The sequence below is a fragment of the Podarcis bocagei genome (assembly GCF_964188305.1).
Source record: "Podarcis bocagei genome assembly, chromosome: 5".
NCBI classification, from domain to species: Eukaryota; Metazoa; Chordata; class Lepidosauria; order Squamata; family Lacertidae; genus Podarcis; species Podarcis bocagei.
Genome location: NC_138129.1, coordinates 94,192,028 through 94,208,570, shown reverse-complemented (window position 1 = coordinate 94,208,570; position 16,543 = coordinate 94,192,028). Strand labels below are relative to the sequence as shown.

The window sequence follows — 16,543 nt, the reverse complement described above, 5'->3', positions numbered from 1 at the left end:
TCACCGCGCGCTTGAACGAAAGGGAAAGACGCGGAGGGTAAACCCACACCCACCCACTGAATTCAGCAGAGCTTAGTAGACGTGGCTAGGGTGGCCTGTAAACGCGATCCCTCCATTTCTTTCTGCCAGACAACTGCTCACTTTAAATTTCTCGCCTCCCCAAAACGGCCTGGTTCACAGTTGCAATTGCAAAGTTATTTGATTTTTCTTGGAGGGGTAAAAGTGTGGCCAAGGTGGCTGTTGTTGTTTTAAAAACAAGGACAACTACGCCCTGATTTCCCTACAAAAAACACACCCGTGTGGTTTTTTTTTTGTAGGTGGACGGCACAGCTATAGGGGAACACGGAATGCGTAAATATTGCGCGCGTTCTCTCCCGCGTCGGAGCCACTTCTCCGCTCCAGCAGCACCAGCGAACACCCAAGAGACGCCTGCATCGCAGAGGGTTGCACTACATGGCGCTCTTGGTCCCTTCCAACTCTACAAGGGCCTTCGTGATGCTCCGAAGAGGGTTCAGGACCCCGGGAAAATACTCCCGGCGACCCTGACTCTCCCGCACGCACCCTTTCTTCCTCGGCGGGCACAGGAAGGAGTCGGGTCCCGAGGAGAAGGCTCCCCTTCGCCTTCAAGGGACCCCCTTCAAAATGCACCCCGCTCCTACCCGGGACAGCTCTGCTCCCTGTCGCAAAGAGGAAAGCTCTAAGCAGGAAGCTGTGTCTCCCCACCCATTCGAGCCCGATTTCCACGCCACATCGGATGGCAGGGGGAGAGAGTAGAAGGCCGCCCATGTGGAAGGGAGCAGCGAACCAAAGCGGAGGAGTTGAGGAACTTGAACTTGCATTCCGCCTGTTAGCTAGGGGTGATGGGAGTTGTAGTCCAGCAACTGCTGGGGAGTCAGGGTTGAGAAACATTGGAACCCGTTGGTACCCAGCCTGCTGAAATCCCGCAGGCTGCCCTTCCCAAGGACAATACGGGCCTGGGTCGTTTTACGGAGGACCCTCGGGGAAGGATGAGTTGCTATTTCGCCCCTTTTAGCCGCGACGCTGTGCTTAAAAGGCTACCGGGCTAAGCGCGCTTCCTTGGAAGTCAGTCCCACAAGCGCATTGACTTCCTAGGGGTTAGACCCCAAAAGAGGACGAGAGGGCGCGACATGGGAGAAATCTGAATTTGAGCTCGCCTGCAGCCAGACCCCGAGGCAGGCCTCTGGCCGAGCAGCTCCACGCCAGGAGCAGGGAACTCGGGGCCAACGCCATTGCCCGTTGGAGAGCGCGCCCCAAATGCTCGCCAAGGTCTGCGCCCTTTCCGCGACAGAAGCATTATTTCCCCGGTTAAGATGCTCAGGATGCAGCTCGAGGTCCTGCCCTCGGCGCTTTTCTCTTTCTCAGGAGTCCTGTGCACGCACTCGCGGGATTTCTTTAGCTCTTCCGGCAACTTCTGGCGTCAAAGGAGCGGGGCAGGCAAGGGAGGTTTGGCTAGGATGGAGCCAAGAAGGGACCGCGCAGCTTCAATGGCTTGCTGGTGCGACGACCTTTTTCACACGTGCGGATGAAAGGCAGGCCGACTCGGAAGTCCGTCCCGCTGTCTCCAAATGGGTTTTGTTTTCAAGGAAGCGAATGCATGACTCCTCGGGCCTAAACTGCAAAGGAATAGATCCGGGCTTCCTCGGAAGGTGCTTAGAACCTGGGCGAAATGCTTTAGAAACCGGTTAGAGCCAGCAAGCCTTTGCTTCTGGGCTGAGCGTGGGCTCCAATAGCCCGAGATAAAGTGGTTTGGAGAGGTCAACGAGCAACTCCAGTCCAATGCAGAAAACCCTTAACGCATCCATGGGCGTAGCCAGGATTGGGGGGCAAGCTTTTGTTAGGGGGGGCAGAACCTCAGATTTGTATTGATTTTTATTGATTAAGGGGGCAGCTGCCCCCTGCCCCCCCCTTTGCTACGCCCATGAACGCATCTTTCTTCCTCGACAAGCTGGGGAAAAGGGGAGACTTAACTTCTGAGTTCGTGTTTCAAGGCTGCACTCCCAAAGCAGTCTTAATCGGATTATGTCCTTTGGCTTGAGTGATTGAAGGCTCTCTTCGATCGTGATTCCGATCCACGACGTATTTACTCACCAGTAAACCCAACCCACTTGCTCCTAGCCCTAAACCGCTGTAAAACAGACTGGCTATAAATTGGTGGTCCCGAGAAATTTCGGGACGATTTTGATACGTGAGCAATTCTGATCAAATATGTCTTGGATCGGAATCGAAGAGAACGAGGCGATCCTAAATCCAGTGAATAACATCGGAATGCGTCTGCATTGTGGAGGCAGCTTGTTGCGGCCCTGTTTTTCTTGTATTATACTGGAATAGCTCGTTTGATTTCCTAGGCAAAGTGAGAGTCTGGGTCCGAAGGAAACGGGCGCTTTTTCGCCCTGCGTGAATTCTGCATAGGCCGGCGGAGACCGGGCGTCGATCCTCGCTCGGCTCCTACAGTTCGCAATCCGGAGCGAATTATTTCACGTGAAGCTGGACTCCTAAATAATCAGGCTTTGGCTAGCAGCTCGAAGCAAAGTCCAAAAGCTTTTAGTAAAAAAAGCTTCGGGGAAATTGCATGAGATGCAACAGACACCAACAAACCAACCAAACAACGGGCACACTCTAGTCCAAGCCGAGCAATTGTGAGTCCCATTGCCTCCATTGCAGTGAATGAGACGGGAAGCCTTTGAAAGCCGGCTGGATCTCGCAGACCAAGTCTCCCACATCCCTAGGCCTCCAGCCTATGGGGAGTCAGGCCCCGTCGGAAGGATGGGGGAGAAAAGGTGCACCTGAGAATCTGTACCTGGTGCAAAGGTTTCAAGCAAAGGGGGTCCAGCTAAGTTCTATGGGACTTGCTTCGGAGTAAGCCTGCCTAGCACGCCTCACTACAGAGCCCCTGGGTGTGGCTGGCCCAACACTTGTTCCCAGACTGGCCCAGCAATCTTTCCCCAAGACTCATTCCTGGAGACAGACTTAAGCAGTTGCTGTTGTTATTTATCGATCCCAATATTAGAAAAATTATGCAAGGCCCTCTTTCTTTCGGAAAGATGCGCAACCTGCTACCTCCCCCTCCCCGCGCGCCCCCCACAACAGATGAGGAGGGGAGCCTGGGTCTCGGCTGTACAACTCCAAACTGCAGGAGGGGCCCCACGTGATTGACTGTTCCTCTTTTATAAAATAACTTACCATCCTTAGAGAACTAGGAGGATTCCCTGCGGAAGGAGTATTCAGTCCGGTGGCATTCTGAAGCCCGACACAGTTTAGCTATTGTTTGTGAGAATTAGGCCTAGGGTTTTGTGGTGTTTAAACGTGTTTGACCAGCGAGGGACCGAAGGATAAAAGGGAGCTTAATGCAGAAGGATTCCTAGATGACGCTACTTTCAGTTATCTTTAAAACGAGTGTCTGTATTTAGCTTAAAATAAACCAGACTTCCAAGTATCTTCTTGGCTCAGATACCTGCATCACCGGCTCCTTCTTCTGCAGTTATGGAAGGACCCATAACTTCCAGAGCTAACTCTTCCAAACGGGGGGGGGGGGGGGCTGAAAAGCATTTATACTATTATATTGTGCATTTTATACAGACGCCCTTAAAACGCACACACACAACAGAAAGCTGTGCTCTTTCTGAACTGAAAATAATCACAGCAGTGACGCTGGTAAGTTTGGAACAACCCGGACTGCGGAAAATTAAAATCCAAATCGCAGAAACCTCTCCGGGAGGGAAGACGCCGGCTGGGGATTGCGGTGCTCCCAGTTTTGCTTGCGTGCGCGTCTCTGTGTTGGAAAGTCGCTTAGAGCATTAGACGCGAGGGCTAGAGGCTTTGATCGACGGACGGCTCAACAACCCACGCCTGCTTTTTCAGAAGCCGATGCTGACATCAGCAGGACCTCTTCTCAAAAAAGTGTCCGCAGGATTTCAGCTCCGGAGCAGGTCTAGGGAGTTCTCCTGCGTAAAAGTAAGCCCCGGGGAAACCGCGCGTATCTGTCCTGCTGTTCGTTTCAACGAGACGCGCGCAGCGGAACTTTTTGGTGGATTCTGCGCGGAGCAGCGACGCTTTTTCCCCTGCTACCCTACGATGGCAGCAGAGATGCTCGCAGAGACACACCACCTAGACACAGCTTAACCGGAGGCCTCGCCAGCTCCCGGGACCCGCTTCCCGGTCTCTGGCAGTGCTCGCTCCCTTTGCCGGACGCATCTCATTAACCCGGGCATCCGAAGACGACCCGCCTCAACCGCGCGTGTTGACCTTCCCTGCTCTTTAGACAAAATGTAGTAAAAGGAGGCGGTGGGGATTCTAATTTGCACCGACAATTCGTCTACGGGAGGCTGATAATATGGATTAAACTGATCTGGATTAGTGGGTCCGGAACAAAGCCGAGTAGGACCGATTCGACAAATGTTAAACTTGGTTCTGGGTGTGATGCGACCATGCCTTGACTACTGGCACAGATCTTCCCCTGCATTAACATACATTATTCCTCCGCCGTGTATTTTACTTTACTTATTATTTTACCCATGTTTATCTTTGCATATGACTTTCAGAAACCGAGAGCCCACGGGGTTGTTTTTTTTAAAAAAGCGCTGGGTGTGTTTAGAAGGCGCCTAAGTCTTCTAAACTAGTCCCCTTGAACGGGGCTATTTCACACCCGTCCTAGTTCCCCACTCCGGCTTACTCTCCGGGAAGGCGAGGGCGGACCCTTCAGAAAAGACCAGTCCAAGTCTCGGCGACTCGCAAGTCGAGAGCCTGGGCAGGAGGAAGCCGCTGCTTCGCGGCGCGGCACTTACCGTCCTGCTGCTGCGTGTCGCTGCCGCTGGTCAGGCCCGGCGATTCCAGGAGGCTGCGGCCGCTTTCCCCGACGCCCTCGTCGGTCTGCGCTGCCACCAAGTCTCCGGCTTCCTCCAGATCCAACAGGTGGCTGACAGAGAAGTTCTTTTTCGCCTGGAGGCTGTCGAGGTTCCCGGGGCTCTCCAGACGCGTGGGCAGGACGGCCGGTTGCCTCTCCAGAACGTGCACGTAGCTGGAAGTCATGGCTTTGGGCCCCCAGGCCAAAGACGGGGTGGGGTGGGGTGGGGAGAGAAAGGGAGCCAAGGAAGAAGAGCAGAGCTTGAAGGGGGTCCCCGGCTACGCACGTTCCCCCAAACCCCGCAGCAACTGCCGCCTGTTCTCCGAAGTGCCGTCGAGTAAAACTCCAGAGGGGAAAATCCACACCAAGCGCGCAAAGCGGCCCAAACCCGGGAGGCGGCAGGACCTGGCCGGGGATCCAAAGGGTGCCTTCTCTTGCTGAATCGCAGGGCGCCTCCAATGGGACTGCCGGTGGCTCTCGCGATCCTCCCGCGTCTCCCTGACTGGGCGCGCTCCTTCGACGGCGCGCTTAGCAGTGAAGGCGGGCCGTCGGGAGGGGCTGAGGTCTTGCAGATGGAGTGCTCCGACCGGCCGACAGACGGACGCAGGAGCGCCACTCCAGATCCCCTCTCTCTCTGCTGCCTGCCTGCCTGGTGAAGAAAGGGGAGGAGGAGGAGGCTGGTTGGGGAGCTCGAGCGGGTTTCTTTTTCGCTTGCTGCGCACCCGCCCCTCCCTCTCCCGATCGAGCGGCTCTCTGGCACTTCAAAAGGCTCAGCCTGGCATGTGGGTGGGTGGGGCTGGGGGAGCTGGAGGGACCCTGGGGAGGGCAGACCCAGACTTAATAGGAGCCTCTAATTACGTGGCAAAGGCTTTGTGCTGTTTCTGACGTTTTACAGACCTCCTTCCTCCACCCACCCCCGGCAAGCTCTCTCCCCCCCCACCCCCACTTTCCCCTACCAATCCAGACTCACCAAACCCACACTCGGATTTAGAGACCCACTTCCCCACCCGCTCGCAGGCATCTGATCCCAGAGAGCGCACGCGAGAGGCTTTTTCTTCAATAAAGATTGAAGCTTTGCGCCCCCCCCCTCCTCCAAACGTCGGGTCGAAAGTTGCGAAGCCCAGGCGGACGCAGGCGGTGACTCCCAACACGGTCTGCTTATTTGTTTTTCCAATTAACTGCTGCGGATTAGTTTAAGGTCCTGCTGGAGAATCTCATTTGCATGGGGGGGGGAGGTTGCAGAAGCACTTTAGGAAACGGGGCATCAGCTCAGCTTCTGCTGAAGGTTACCAAAAAAAAAAGAAAAAAAAGAAGAAGTTTCCTGCAGTTGCAACAGTTTTGGTTCAGACGCGCACATCATATGTATTATTCCTATTGCTGTGCATCAATTTGAATAAAACACGGCTGATTAAGCTCTCTGTCCATCACTTGGTCACTCAGCAGTCGATGAATGAACCAGCTCCAAGGGACGATCTTGTGCTCGTTAGGAAAGCTTTATGGTGGGATTGTTGCACCCGCAATGGTTCATTGACATATGCAAGCCTCACTAGACGATGATGAACCTCCATCCACGAGCCAGGTCTTGTGTTTGTTTGCTTTGCATATTTTCTTCTTGCTGCTTCCATATTTCAGTATGTACATATTTCAATAGTTACATAAGGTAGACAATAAAATTCAGTATATTTATTTATGCTGCGTTTATGATTTTTTTTGGGGGGGGCTGGTGTCAGAGAGAGAAGGGTAGCCACACTACAGCTCCTGTGCTTCTCCAAAGGGTTGGCCAAGAATGGATGCAGTCTTTGGGATCAGAAAGAGGTAGCCGCCTCCAAATTAAGAGAATCAGCATGAGCATTTTAAAGCCCTGTAAATATCAGTGGGAGGGTGAAGTGTGCTTTAAATCTCCCATGGAAACCAATTGGACATCACCATTCTTAACCATTGCTGGATCAACCATAAAAAACCCCTATTTTTCTGTCCACCTAGAAAGCTAAGAGGCAATGGACAACCTATTTAAGGCTCGTTGTTTCCAGTATGAGAAAGTGAAGGAAATGGTTAACTTGGGCTTCCTCAATCTCGGCCCTCCAGGTGTTTTTGGCCTATAACACCCATGATCCCTAGCTAGCAGGACCAGTGGTCAGGGATGATGGGAATTGTAGTCTCAAAACATCTGGAGGGCCAAGGTTGAGGAAGCCTGGTTTAACTCTTCCATTAGAATCAACGGAAGTAAAAATCTCCCAACTTTGGCTGGATCATAAGCTGATGCGAGATACCATTTCAGGCACTGTGATTTCCTAGCTGTTTGACTTCACCTCCAGAGGCACACTCCATTGTCTGCAAAGACAGACATCCATGTGTGGTGCGTGTGAATTTTCTCTCACTGCTTTGAACACGTACAATATATAAATGCAAACATACATCGTGCATGCACCTTACACAATACAACATTGCATGATGGCTTGCTTACTACTTCTTCCTTCTCAGGAGACCTTCAGAGGGAAAACTTGGGAAGGTTTGCTCAGGAGTGAGGAGAAGATGGCCCTTCAGATGCAGTGGCGTAGCGTGGGTTGTCAGCACCCGGGGCAAGGCAAGTAATTTGCGCCCCCTAACCCGTGGATTTGTGCCCCCTAAAGCTACCCCCCAGATGTTGAGCCCGGTGCGGCCGCCCCCCCTGCACCCCCCATGCTACGCCACTGTTCAGATGTTGTTGTATTCATCAGCCCAGTCAGCGTGGCCAAAGTTAACCACTCCTGATCTAGACCATGGGTAGGCAACCTAAGGCCCGGGGGGCAGATCTGGCCCAATTGCCTTCTAAATCCAGCCCGCGGACAGTCCAGGAATCAGTGTGTTTTTTCATGAGTAGAATGTGTCCTTTTATTTAAAATGCATCTCAGGGTTATTTGTGGGGCCTGCCTGGTGTTTTGACATGAGTAGAATGTGTGCTTTTATTCAAAATGCATATCTGGGTTATTTGTGGGGCATAGGAATTCTTTTTTTTTCTTTCTTCCAAAATATAGTCCTGTCCCCCCACAAGGTCTGAGGGACAGTGGACCGGCCTCCTGCTGAAAAAGTTTGCTGACCCCTGATAGACATTTGCCCAAAGCTATTCAAAGAGAGTTGGGCTCAGCCTCAGTAATACAAGCTGAAAGAAGTCACTAAAACAAAACAAAGACATTTGCACAGTTTGAGGAAACTGTTTATCAAAGAAAACTTCATAAATGAGACACGTTTTTCTGCTGTGGAAATCCAAAAGTTGGGAACATCACAGTCCTTTGGATCCCATTCCATCACAGAGATGTCTGTTCTCCCATGGTGTCTGACTGGGCCATCATAAATGTAATACCACAGGCAGGGAGAACTTGACATTTCAGCTTCCAGCACTTCAAACTCCTCTTGCACGTTTAGCTGCCAGTTATCACCTGAATGACAAAGGTGAATGTTTCCATCGGATTACATTTTACATTTTAAGGTTTGAACACTTTTTAGTGCGGATGAAGAAAATGTTCCATTTAACATTTGTTAAAAAACCTGAGGCATTTTTGTTGGGGATTGTAGGGAAAGACCTGCCAAAAACATTGAAAAACATTTTCATGTATCCAACAACGGCCACAAGAGTTCTGGTTGCACAAGGATGGAAGATTGAAGAAACCCCAACTAAAGAATCCTGGCAAGAAAAACTGATGGACTATGCAGAACTGGCAAAACTGACATATAAGCTATGGGACAAGGATAACTGTGACTTTAAGGATGAATGGGAACCTTTCACAAAGTATCTGAAGACGCAACAAAGCGAACTGGACTCCTTGGCAGGTTTTGAATAAACATCCACAATTTTTTTTTTACTGATAATAATCAGCTAAACAGTTTGAGGATCTATACAACTTTGTAACATGCAGAAAACAGCATTACTGGAGAAACCAAAGACTGGAACTGAGGGAAGTCGGGTTGGGTTCTGTGGGGGGGGAGGGGGGAGGAAGGAAAAATGGGGGGGATAAGGATATGTTTTTGGATAATATGTCTTGTTATCACTTTGAATAATTTTTTTAAAAAAAGAACACTTTTTAGTGCGGCTGAAAAAGTTTGTGTGAATTGTCCCATAGCCTCGCTGGAGAGAAAAGAGTGGAGGTGAAGCAGGCAAAACATGAAGCCCTTGTTCACAAGACCCGTGTGCCTCTCTGAGCGGGGGAAATAACAGGACTGAAGCGGGGGTGGGGGTGGGGCTGAGTGTGGTGCAGGGGTCAGCCGACAGCAGGGAAGGAGAAGGGCCCCTGGGGTTCAGTGACAGGAGCCAGTCTGGGCTCCAAGCTGCCACAGACAGGCCAGAATTTCCACACACCCTCCGTTAGGGAAAAGAACATCTGATGCCATCAAAGGGCCCGTGCAGATTGAATCCAGATGTGCTTCTCCCGGTTCTTGCCATGCGTTTAATTAAGGAGCTGGGACTTGGGAGGAGGCCGTTTTATTCTGACTTCTCCTTCTCTCGCACACAAGCAGCTGTGCGGGATGGTGCCAGGGTATTTTACCATGCCGGAGACAAAAGTTCTGGAGACCAAGCGAAAGCAAGAGCCTCGCAACTCTCTTGTCTGCCAGAGTGTTCGGCTGAAGAATGTTCTTGCAGGCAGGCCCGCCCATTGAGCCCTGCACCCTCTGACCATGCCCCTTCTTTGAAAACACCAACCCAACCCAGAAAAGTAGGAGATAAACATACTTCTGGGTGTGCATGGGGTGTCTTGTCCTCGCGCCTCCACACATAGCAGTCAAACAAGAGCTTCTTTCCAGAGCAGATACAGAGCTTTCCACACAACCAGTTAAGGGTGAGTGTAGAATGTCAGCGCATGCCTACTTGATCAGACTGACAGTCCATCCAGCAAGGATCATCGTAGTTCATGCTCCTTCATTTGTAAAGGTAAAAGGACCCCTGACCATTAGGTCCAGTCATGGGCGACTCTGGGGTTGCGGCGCTCATCTCACTTATACTGGCTGAGGGAGCCGGCGTACAGCTTCCGGGTCATGTGGCCAGCAGGACTAAGCCACTTCTGGTGAACCAGAGCAGCGCATGAAAACACTGTTTACCTTCCCGCTTGAGTGGTACCTATTTATCTACTTGCACTTTGACGTGCTTTCAAACTGCTAGGTTGGAGCTGGGACCGAGCAACGGGAGCTCACCACGTCATGGGGATTCGAACCGCCAACCTTCTGTTCGGCAAGTCCTAGGCTCTGTGGTTTAACCCACAGCGCCACCCGCATCCCCCTAAATTTGTATCTTCTCCTTATTGCTGGATTAGGTGGGACTTGGTATGGTTCCACATGGCCCTTATTGTGTTCTTAAACATCCAAGTGTCATCAAGATCACTTAACACAGGTTCAGTCTGAGGAGAAGAGTGACTGTTCATCTGTCCAGCCATTCAGGAAGTTTCTGGACTGATTCCTGTCTCTTGTCCTAAATCCAAGCCTTACCCTTCTGTCTGCAACATGGGGGTGATAATCACATTGACCTACCTGAGAGGGTTTTTGTAAGGAGTACAGCAAAATAATGCATGCTGGCGATTCAAAATTGTTATATAAAATGCTAAGCGTTTATAATCTGCCATAAGAGCCATCAATGGCTTGGGGACAGTTTACTTTTCCACAGGCACCCCTCTTGGAATATTTTGATCTGTGGATCTATTGCTTTTATAAGTGCCACATCCTGTTGACTCTAGGTTTGCAAGAAGTTGATCTTTTAGTGTGGTAGGATACGTCCTTTGGAAGGTGCTCTCGTTACGTTTTAGATGACTGCTGAAAACTCGTTTTATTCCAGCAAGCTTACCCAGGCATTTAGTTTGCTATATTTTTTTGAAATGTTTTGCTGTTTCCATATGTGGTTTAAAGATAATTATTTGATGTATATTCATTTTTTAAAGAGTTTTGTGGATTTCAGCTTGTATTTTATTTACAATTTTTTAATGTGCATTGTGTGGAGAACTCTTTGACTGGCTTCTAAATCTTCTAAATCTTCTACATCTAAATAGAGAGAGCAATCCCAGGCATTTGCTATTGCTTTGTACATTTCCAACCATACAGCCCTTCCCTTTGGCAACTTTCTTTTAAAGAAATTAACTACAACTTATGCCTCCCATGACCCGCATTCTGAGAACTGCCAGAATGTTAAAAGAGGCTAGTATCTCGCACCAGCGCTCTGACTGCTCTTGTTTGTTGTCATCCCTGGGTGCCAAAGACACAGCAGACTCCTGGCACTCTATGCCAACCCTTACCTTTTTAAAGGTATTAGCAGGGCACTGGCACACAGTTCCATAAGCCCTTCAAAAGGATGTGTGCACATAGAAACAGACACAGGTAAACGTACAGAGAGAGGCCCGGTCTCATAAACACAGACATGACGGATGTGTCTTTGCACATTACATTCAAGATAAGGATAACCATTGCTAGATCAAGGGAAACCCGGTGGTTTCTGCCACAATTGGGGGTGACTCACACATTACTGATAGCCATGCGAGAGCTTTTTCCTGCAGCGTGCCAATTCTATTTGGAATATACCATTTTAGACTGTAGGTGAGGTTTGTGCGATTGAACTCTTGCCCACAAACATCTAGGCCCCTGAAACCAGTGCATTCAGAAGAAGGTTAAGCTAGCACCCCTCTTCCTGGTACCCTGGATTTTCAAAGCATGGAGTATTTGATGTGCCATAGCATTTAATAATTTGATTCTTCCCAAAGCTGGTTTAAGGGATGCGGGTGGCGCTCTGGTCTAAACCACAGAGCCTAGGGCTTGCCGATCGGAAAGTCGGCGGTTCGAATCCCCGCGATGGAGTGAGCTCCTATTGCTCAGTCCCAGCTCCTGCCAACCTAGCAGTTTGAAAGTACCGGTATGTCAAAGTGCAAGTAGATACTAGCAGTAGTAGGTACTGCTTCAGCAGGAAGGTAAACAGCATTTCCATGCACTGCTCTGGTTTTGCAGAAGCGGCTTAGTCATGCTGGCCACATGACCCAGAAAAACTGACTGTGGATAAATGCCGGTTCCGTCGGCCAGTAAAGCGAGATGAGCGCCACAACCCCAGAGTGGTCCGCAACTGGACTTAATGGTCAGGGGTCCTTTACCTTTACAGATGGTTTAACCACAAGGTGGCCACTTAGGGCAGCTCAATTCTAGGGGTGGCAAAATTAGAAGGGCAGAATAATTCAAAAGGCACCCCCAAAATGTGACCTTCTCAAAGGCCTCTCCCCACTCATCACTCATGTGCAATGTATCCTGCATTTGTCACAAGTGCCTTCCTCATTTTGTCAGCTTCAAAGACCTACAAAAAGCGGCAAAAAATGTTTGTATACTGAGGCCAGGAATCAATGCCCTGACTCTAAATCGACTTCATGATTTCATCATGGAACCAAGGCATCATGGCTATGACTTGAGTTGTGATTGGCTGGGATTGCTCACTGGGGAAAAGGAAGTCTGAAGGCCTTCTGCAGCCAATCAGAATCCGCGGAAGCCTTTTTGGATGTTCGGGTCCCCAAATAACGTTCGCAAACCAGAACAATCACTTCCGGATTTGCGGCATTCAGGAGCAAAAACATTCAAGTTCCAGGACATTTGACTTCCAAGGTACAACTGTATTTGGTACAGCTCCATAAAATTCTATATTTCCCACAGTTGATAGAACTGCTTACTCTAATTGTTTCGCATTATTATTATTATTCCTCCAGAGCAGCCCCTATGAACACGATCACATGTGAACAATCTCCTGCAGTTACATTTTAAACATGTAGAGTCAAGCATGTGTTTACACGGAAATAAGGCAAGGCTCCCACCAAGGCTAATGCAAACTTCTTCCATCTTGCCCTTATTTGAAGGTTCTTTGGGGCTTAGGTAGCCTACATTAACTTTCCACTGTAAATTCAACTTTAAAAAAAACACACGAAAAATCCAAACATCTTGATATCATCTAGAAATGCCACAAGCAGTTTAGAATTAGGCTTTAGAGCACCAAATACCTCAGGCAACTTTAGGGTGAGCAGACCATCAGAGTCCAATCAAGTCTGCAACAGGGCAGCAACTTGAAACCAAAGTTTATTCTCTCTCTCCAAAACATTAAAAACTCATGTTTGAGTTCATGTCTCATGCAGTCATGTCAGTTTTAGCATTCAGCACTCACTGCATCTTATTACAAGACTGATTGAGAACATGAGAGTAAGTCGGCAATGTTAATTAAAATATTGCTTTTGGAAGAGGCATTCAAAGATTGGTATATGGAGGGTTGTTCCAGACAAAAAGGTTATGTATTCTGGACCCAGGCTAATAAGGGTGGTTCTGCACTAGACTTTTCTCTATCTTACTTATTGCTCAGAATCTACAGGACCCAGTTCCCAACCTGTTGCCTTCTCATGGTTACCCCCTCTTTATTTTGTGTCTTTTTAAAAATCTGATTTATGTCAGTAGTTATCTCTGGTGCAATCGTGGCATGAGCTTTGTCAGGTTTGGGGAAAGGATTGTAGCTCAGAGGTAGTATGTCTGTCCTGTGTGGAGCAGGTTTTGTCCCTGGTTTCTCCACAGAGGGCTGGGAAAGAGTCTGGCCTGACACTCTGGAGACCTAGTACCAGTTACAAGTAGAGAATAGTGAGGCAGATGTACCTCAGTACAGTCATACCTTGGGTTACAGACACTTCAGATTGCGTTGTTTCAGGTTACAGACACGCCGAAACCCGGAAGTACCGGAACAGCTTCCTTCCGGGTTTCGGGGGTCATACATGCGCAGAAACACTAAATTGTGCTTTGCGCATGTGCAGAAGCACTAAATTGTGCTTTACGCATGCGCAGACGCAGCACCGTGGGTTGCGAACGCTGCGGGTTGTGAATGTGCATCCCGCATGGATCACATTCACAACCCGAGTGTCCACTGTATATATATATATATACCACTCATTATAAAAGCTGCTTCCTATGTCACTGTTTTGGCAACTTCACACTATTGTCACTTGCCAGGTGTGATTCTGTCATTCAGCCGCTGGCCTCAAGAAACCACAGAAAGCCCTCTTGCTCACCTCCCATTAACCGAAACCTGAAATAGTGCTGTTCCATAGATTAGGCAGCCTTTGTGCAGCTAGTGATATTTGGCACCAGCCATACGGACAATCAGGGATTATTCCAGCATGGATACTGTGTCACTTGTGGGGACTGGATCTGAACATGGCTCGATTATAATGGAACAACTGGAGCACTGGTACCAGGGCCTATGCTGGCAAGGGGTCCCAGACTCTATCGTTTTAAAAAGTAAGTTTATTAGCCTCCTTTAAAGAAAGTTAGAAATCAAAATGTGCAGGCAGGTAAGCTCAGAGGTTTGTGTGTTGTTGTTTTTGTAGCCTGCAAAAGCTCATGCCATAATGAAAGTGTTGGTCTTTAAGATGCCATAAAACTGATTTTGTGGTTCTTTGTTTCATTTGGTTCCTTCTGGGAGGAAAGAGGTTCTATTTTGGGAATTGCACCCACAACCACCTTAACCAGACCTTGGCTAGGACGAATTCATTACCTGGCAAACACCCAGATGCTTCTCCACTCCTCTCCACAAGCCTTTAGACAGTGAGATGCTATTCTGTGGGTTAAGAGGAAGAACCATATTCCAAGTTAGCATTTTCTCTTTCCAGCTCATCTGCTCTTTAACATAGTCCTCCCTGCCTGGGAACTGAACAGTCTGAGACTCTGCACAGCAAAAGCCCGGACTTTGGCTGAAGCAGTAGTTAAAACAACTTTTATAACCAGCCAGCGCAAGGAAAGCTCTTTGGGGTCATCTTGAAACTTTAATCAGTGCCAGGGGTCATTGGATAGCACTTCTAGACAGGAGACAGGGGCAGTCAGGAGGGAGAATAAGTAAATAAATAAATACACATTAACCCCCTCCTCTTTTTAAAGTATCAATATTTTTTCATCCCTGAAAGGGGGAATCGGTTTGAATCCGAAATACTGAAACGGACATAATTGCCCATCGGAAATAACAGATCTCCTGCTAAGTTTGCAACAAATGTTTTGTTTTTTTGAAAAAACAAACAAACCCATTGACCATTCTCCCCACACCCACCCACCCTTCTCTGCAGTCTGAGACAAAACTTTGTCCTTCTGGCTGCACTTAGAATGGATATCAGATATCTCTAGCCCTGAAGGGAGAAACCTTCCCCCCACAGCCTCTCTCCTTTACAAAAAAAAAAAGCATCCAATAATCAGAACAGGGGCAGACAAATTGGCACCACTGATCTCCCCCTTCACCCCTGCAAAAGGGGGGCGGGGAGAGACTTCAATGTTTAGTCACAACTTACAAATATTTGGGGTATTATATTGCAGCAGGAAAAAGCACCGTAAGGTAACTCTTAAAAGCTCAGACTCCACCTCATGGAAACCAAGTTTATGTGTTTCCATAAATCTCCCTAGTAAGTACCCATTAAAGTACCATTTAATTTAATTAAAATCTCATTGACTTTTAAACTCGTCTTTAATCTTTTAAAAAGAATTCTGCCATTTGCATACCCTTCACTCATTTAAGCATCTTTTTAAGTGCATGTTGTGTTGTTTTTTGGGGAAAAACTGTAATAAATGGGAATGTTTGGAATGGCTGTTATAGAATTTGCAGTTTGGACACTGGCTGCGCAAAACGTTGCATTTGTGAATAAAGTTATATGAATCCCACCCCACCCCGCCAAAAAAAAGGAAGGTCAGCAGGAAAATCAGCATTAAGTCCAGCATTTATCTGGGCTAAAATATTTTTATTTTTTAAAACACTTTCCCTGGACTACTGTTAAATGTTTCTATTAAAATGGAAACATGAATCTACATGAGTTTTCAGAAAGCAATGGTCATGTCTCTTGCTACAGTGTATATGCATCCTTCTTCTTCTTTGGTGATCTCTCATAGCTAAGTAAGATTGTCTCCCATGAACATGGTCTCAGCAGAGTGTCCGTAAGTGACTGTGGAGGCTAATTCTGTATCCACACGTCCTTCCACAGTGGGTACATAGGTTTCTGGGCAGGAGGTGATCACGGTGAGGGTTTGCCAAGTGTACCTTCCTCTTAGCACGTTTCTCCCTTGCGTCCTGAGTTCAAGTGTCTTCAAAGCCCATGACACCTTTGGTAAAGGCTGTTCTCCAATTGGAGCACTCGCAGGCCAGTGTTTCCCAGTTGTCGGTGTTTATACTACATTTTTTTTAGATTTTCCTTGAGAACATCTTTCACAACCTCTTTTTTTGTCCACCAGTATTTTGCTTTCCATTCTTAAGTTGGGAATAGAGTAGTTGCTTTGGAAGACGATAATCAGCCATCTGCACAACATGACCAGACCAACAAAGTTGATGTTGAAGAATCATTGCTTCTACATTGGTGATCTTTGCTTCTTCCAGTACACTGGCATTAGTTCACCTGTCTTCCCAAGTGATGTGTAAAAATTGATGGAATCCTTCAAGGAGTTGGAGATGGCATTTGTAAGTGGTCCACATTTCACAAACATACAGTAAGGTTGGTAGTACAATAGCTTTGTAAACAAGCATTTTGGTTTCCCTGTGTCCTGGTCCTCAAACACTCTGCACTTCAATTGGGAGACAGCTGCACTCGCAGAGCTCAGGTGATGCTGAATTTCAGCATCAGTGTCTGCCCTTGTGGAAAGATAACTGCCCAGGTAGAAGTGACCAACATTTTTGCAGCGTTACACCATTGA

At 48.3% G+C, this 16,543-nt stretch overlaps 1 protein-coding gene and 1 long non-coding RNA gene across 5 annotated transcripts in view; both read right to left on the bottom strand.

Annotated features, from left to right (window-relative positions):
- The window catches only part of PRRX1 (paired related homeobox 1), an 82,029-nt gene extending 76,399 nt beyond the window's left edge, over nucleotides 1-5,630 (bottom strand). For 2 of the 4 annotated variants that reach the window (XM_081194527.1, XM_081194528.1), the window contains exon 1: nucleotides 4,803-5,628. In XM_081194527.1, coding sequence (XP_081050653.1) covers nucleotides 4,803-5,046 — 244 coding nt within the window. In that variant the 5' untranslated portion in view covers nucleotides 5,047-5,628. Of the gene's footprint in view, nucleotides 1-4,802 lie in introns of all 4 variants that reach the window. The other 2 variants (XM_081194529.1, XM_081194526.1) reach the window with 2 other exon arrangements.
- Nucleotides 5,631-8,032: 2,402 nt separating this feature from the next.
- Nucleotides 8,033-14,498, bottom strand: LOC308587193. The gene is made up of 2 exons (XR_014008284.1): nucleotides 14,376-14,498; nucleotides 8,033-8,277 (listed from the first exon to the last, which is right to left on the bottom strand). It is a non-coding gene; the product is annotated as an uncharacterized lncRNA (long non-coding RNA).
- Between the last annotated feature and the right edge of the window lie 2,045 nt (nucleotides 14,499-16,543).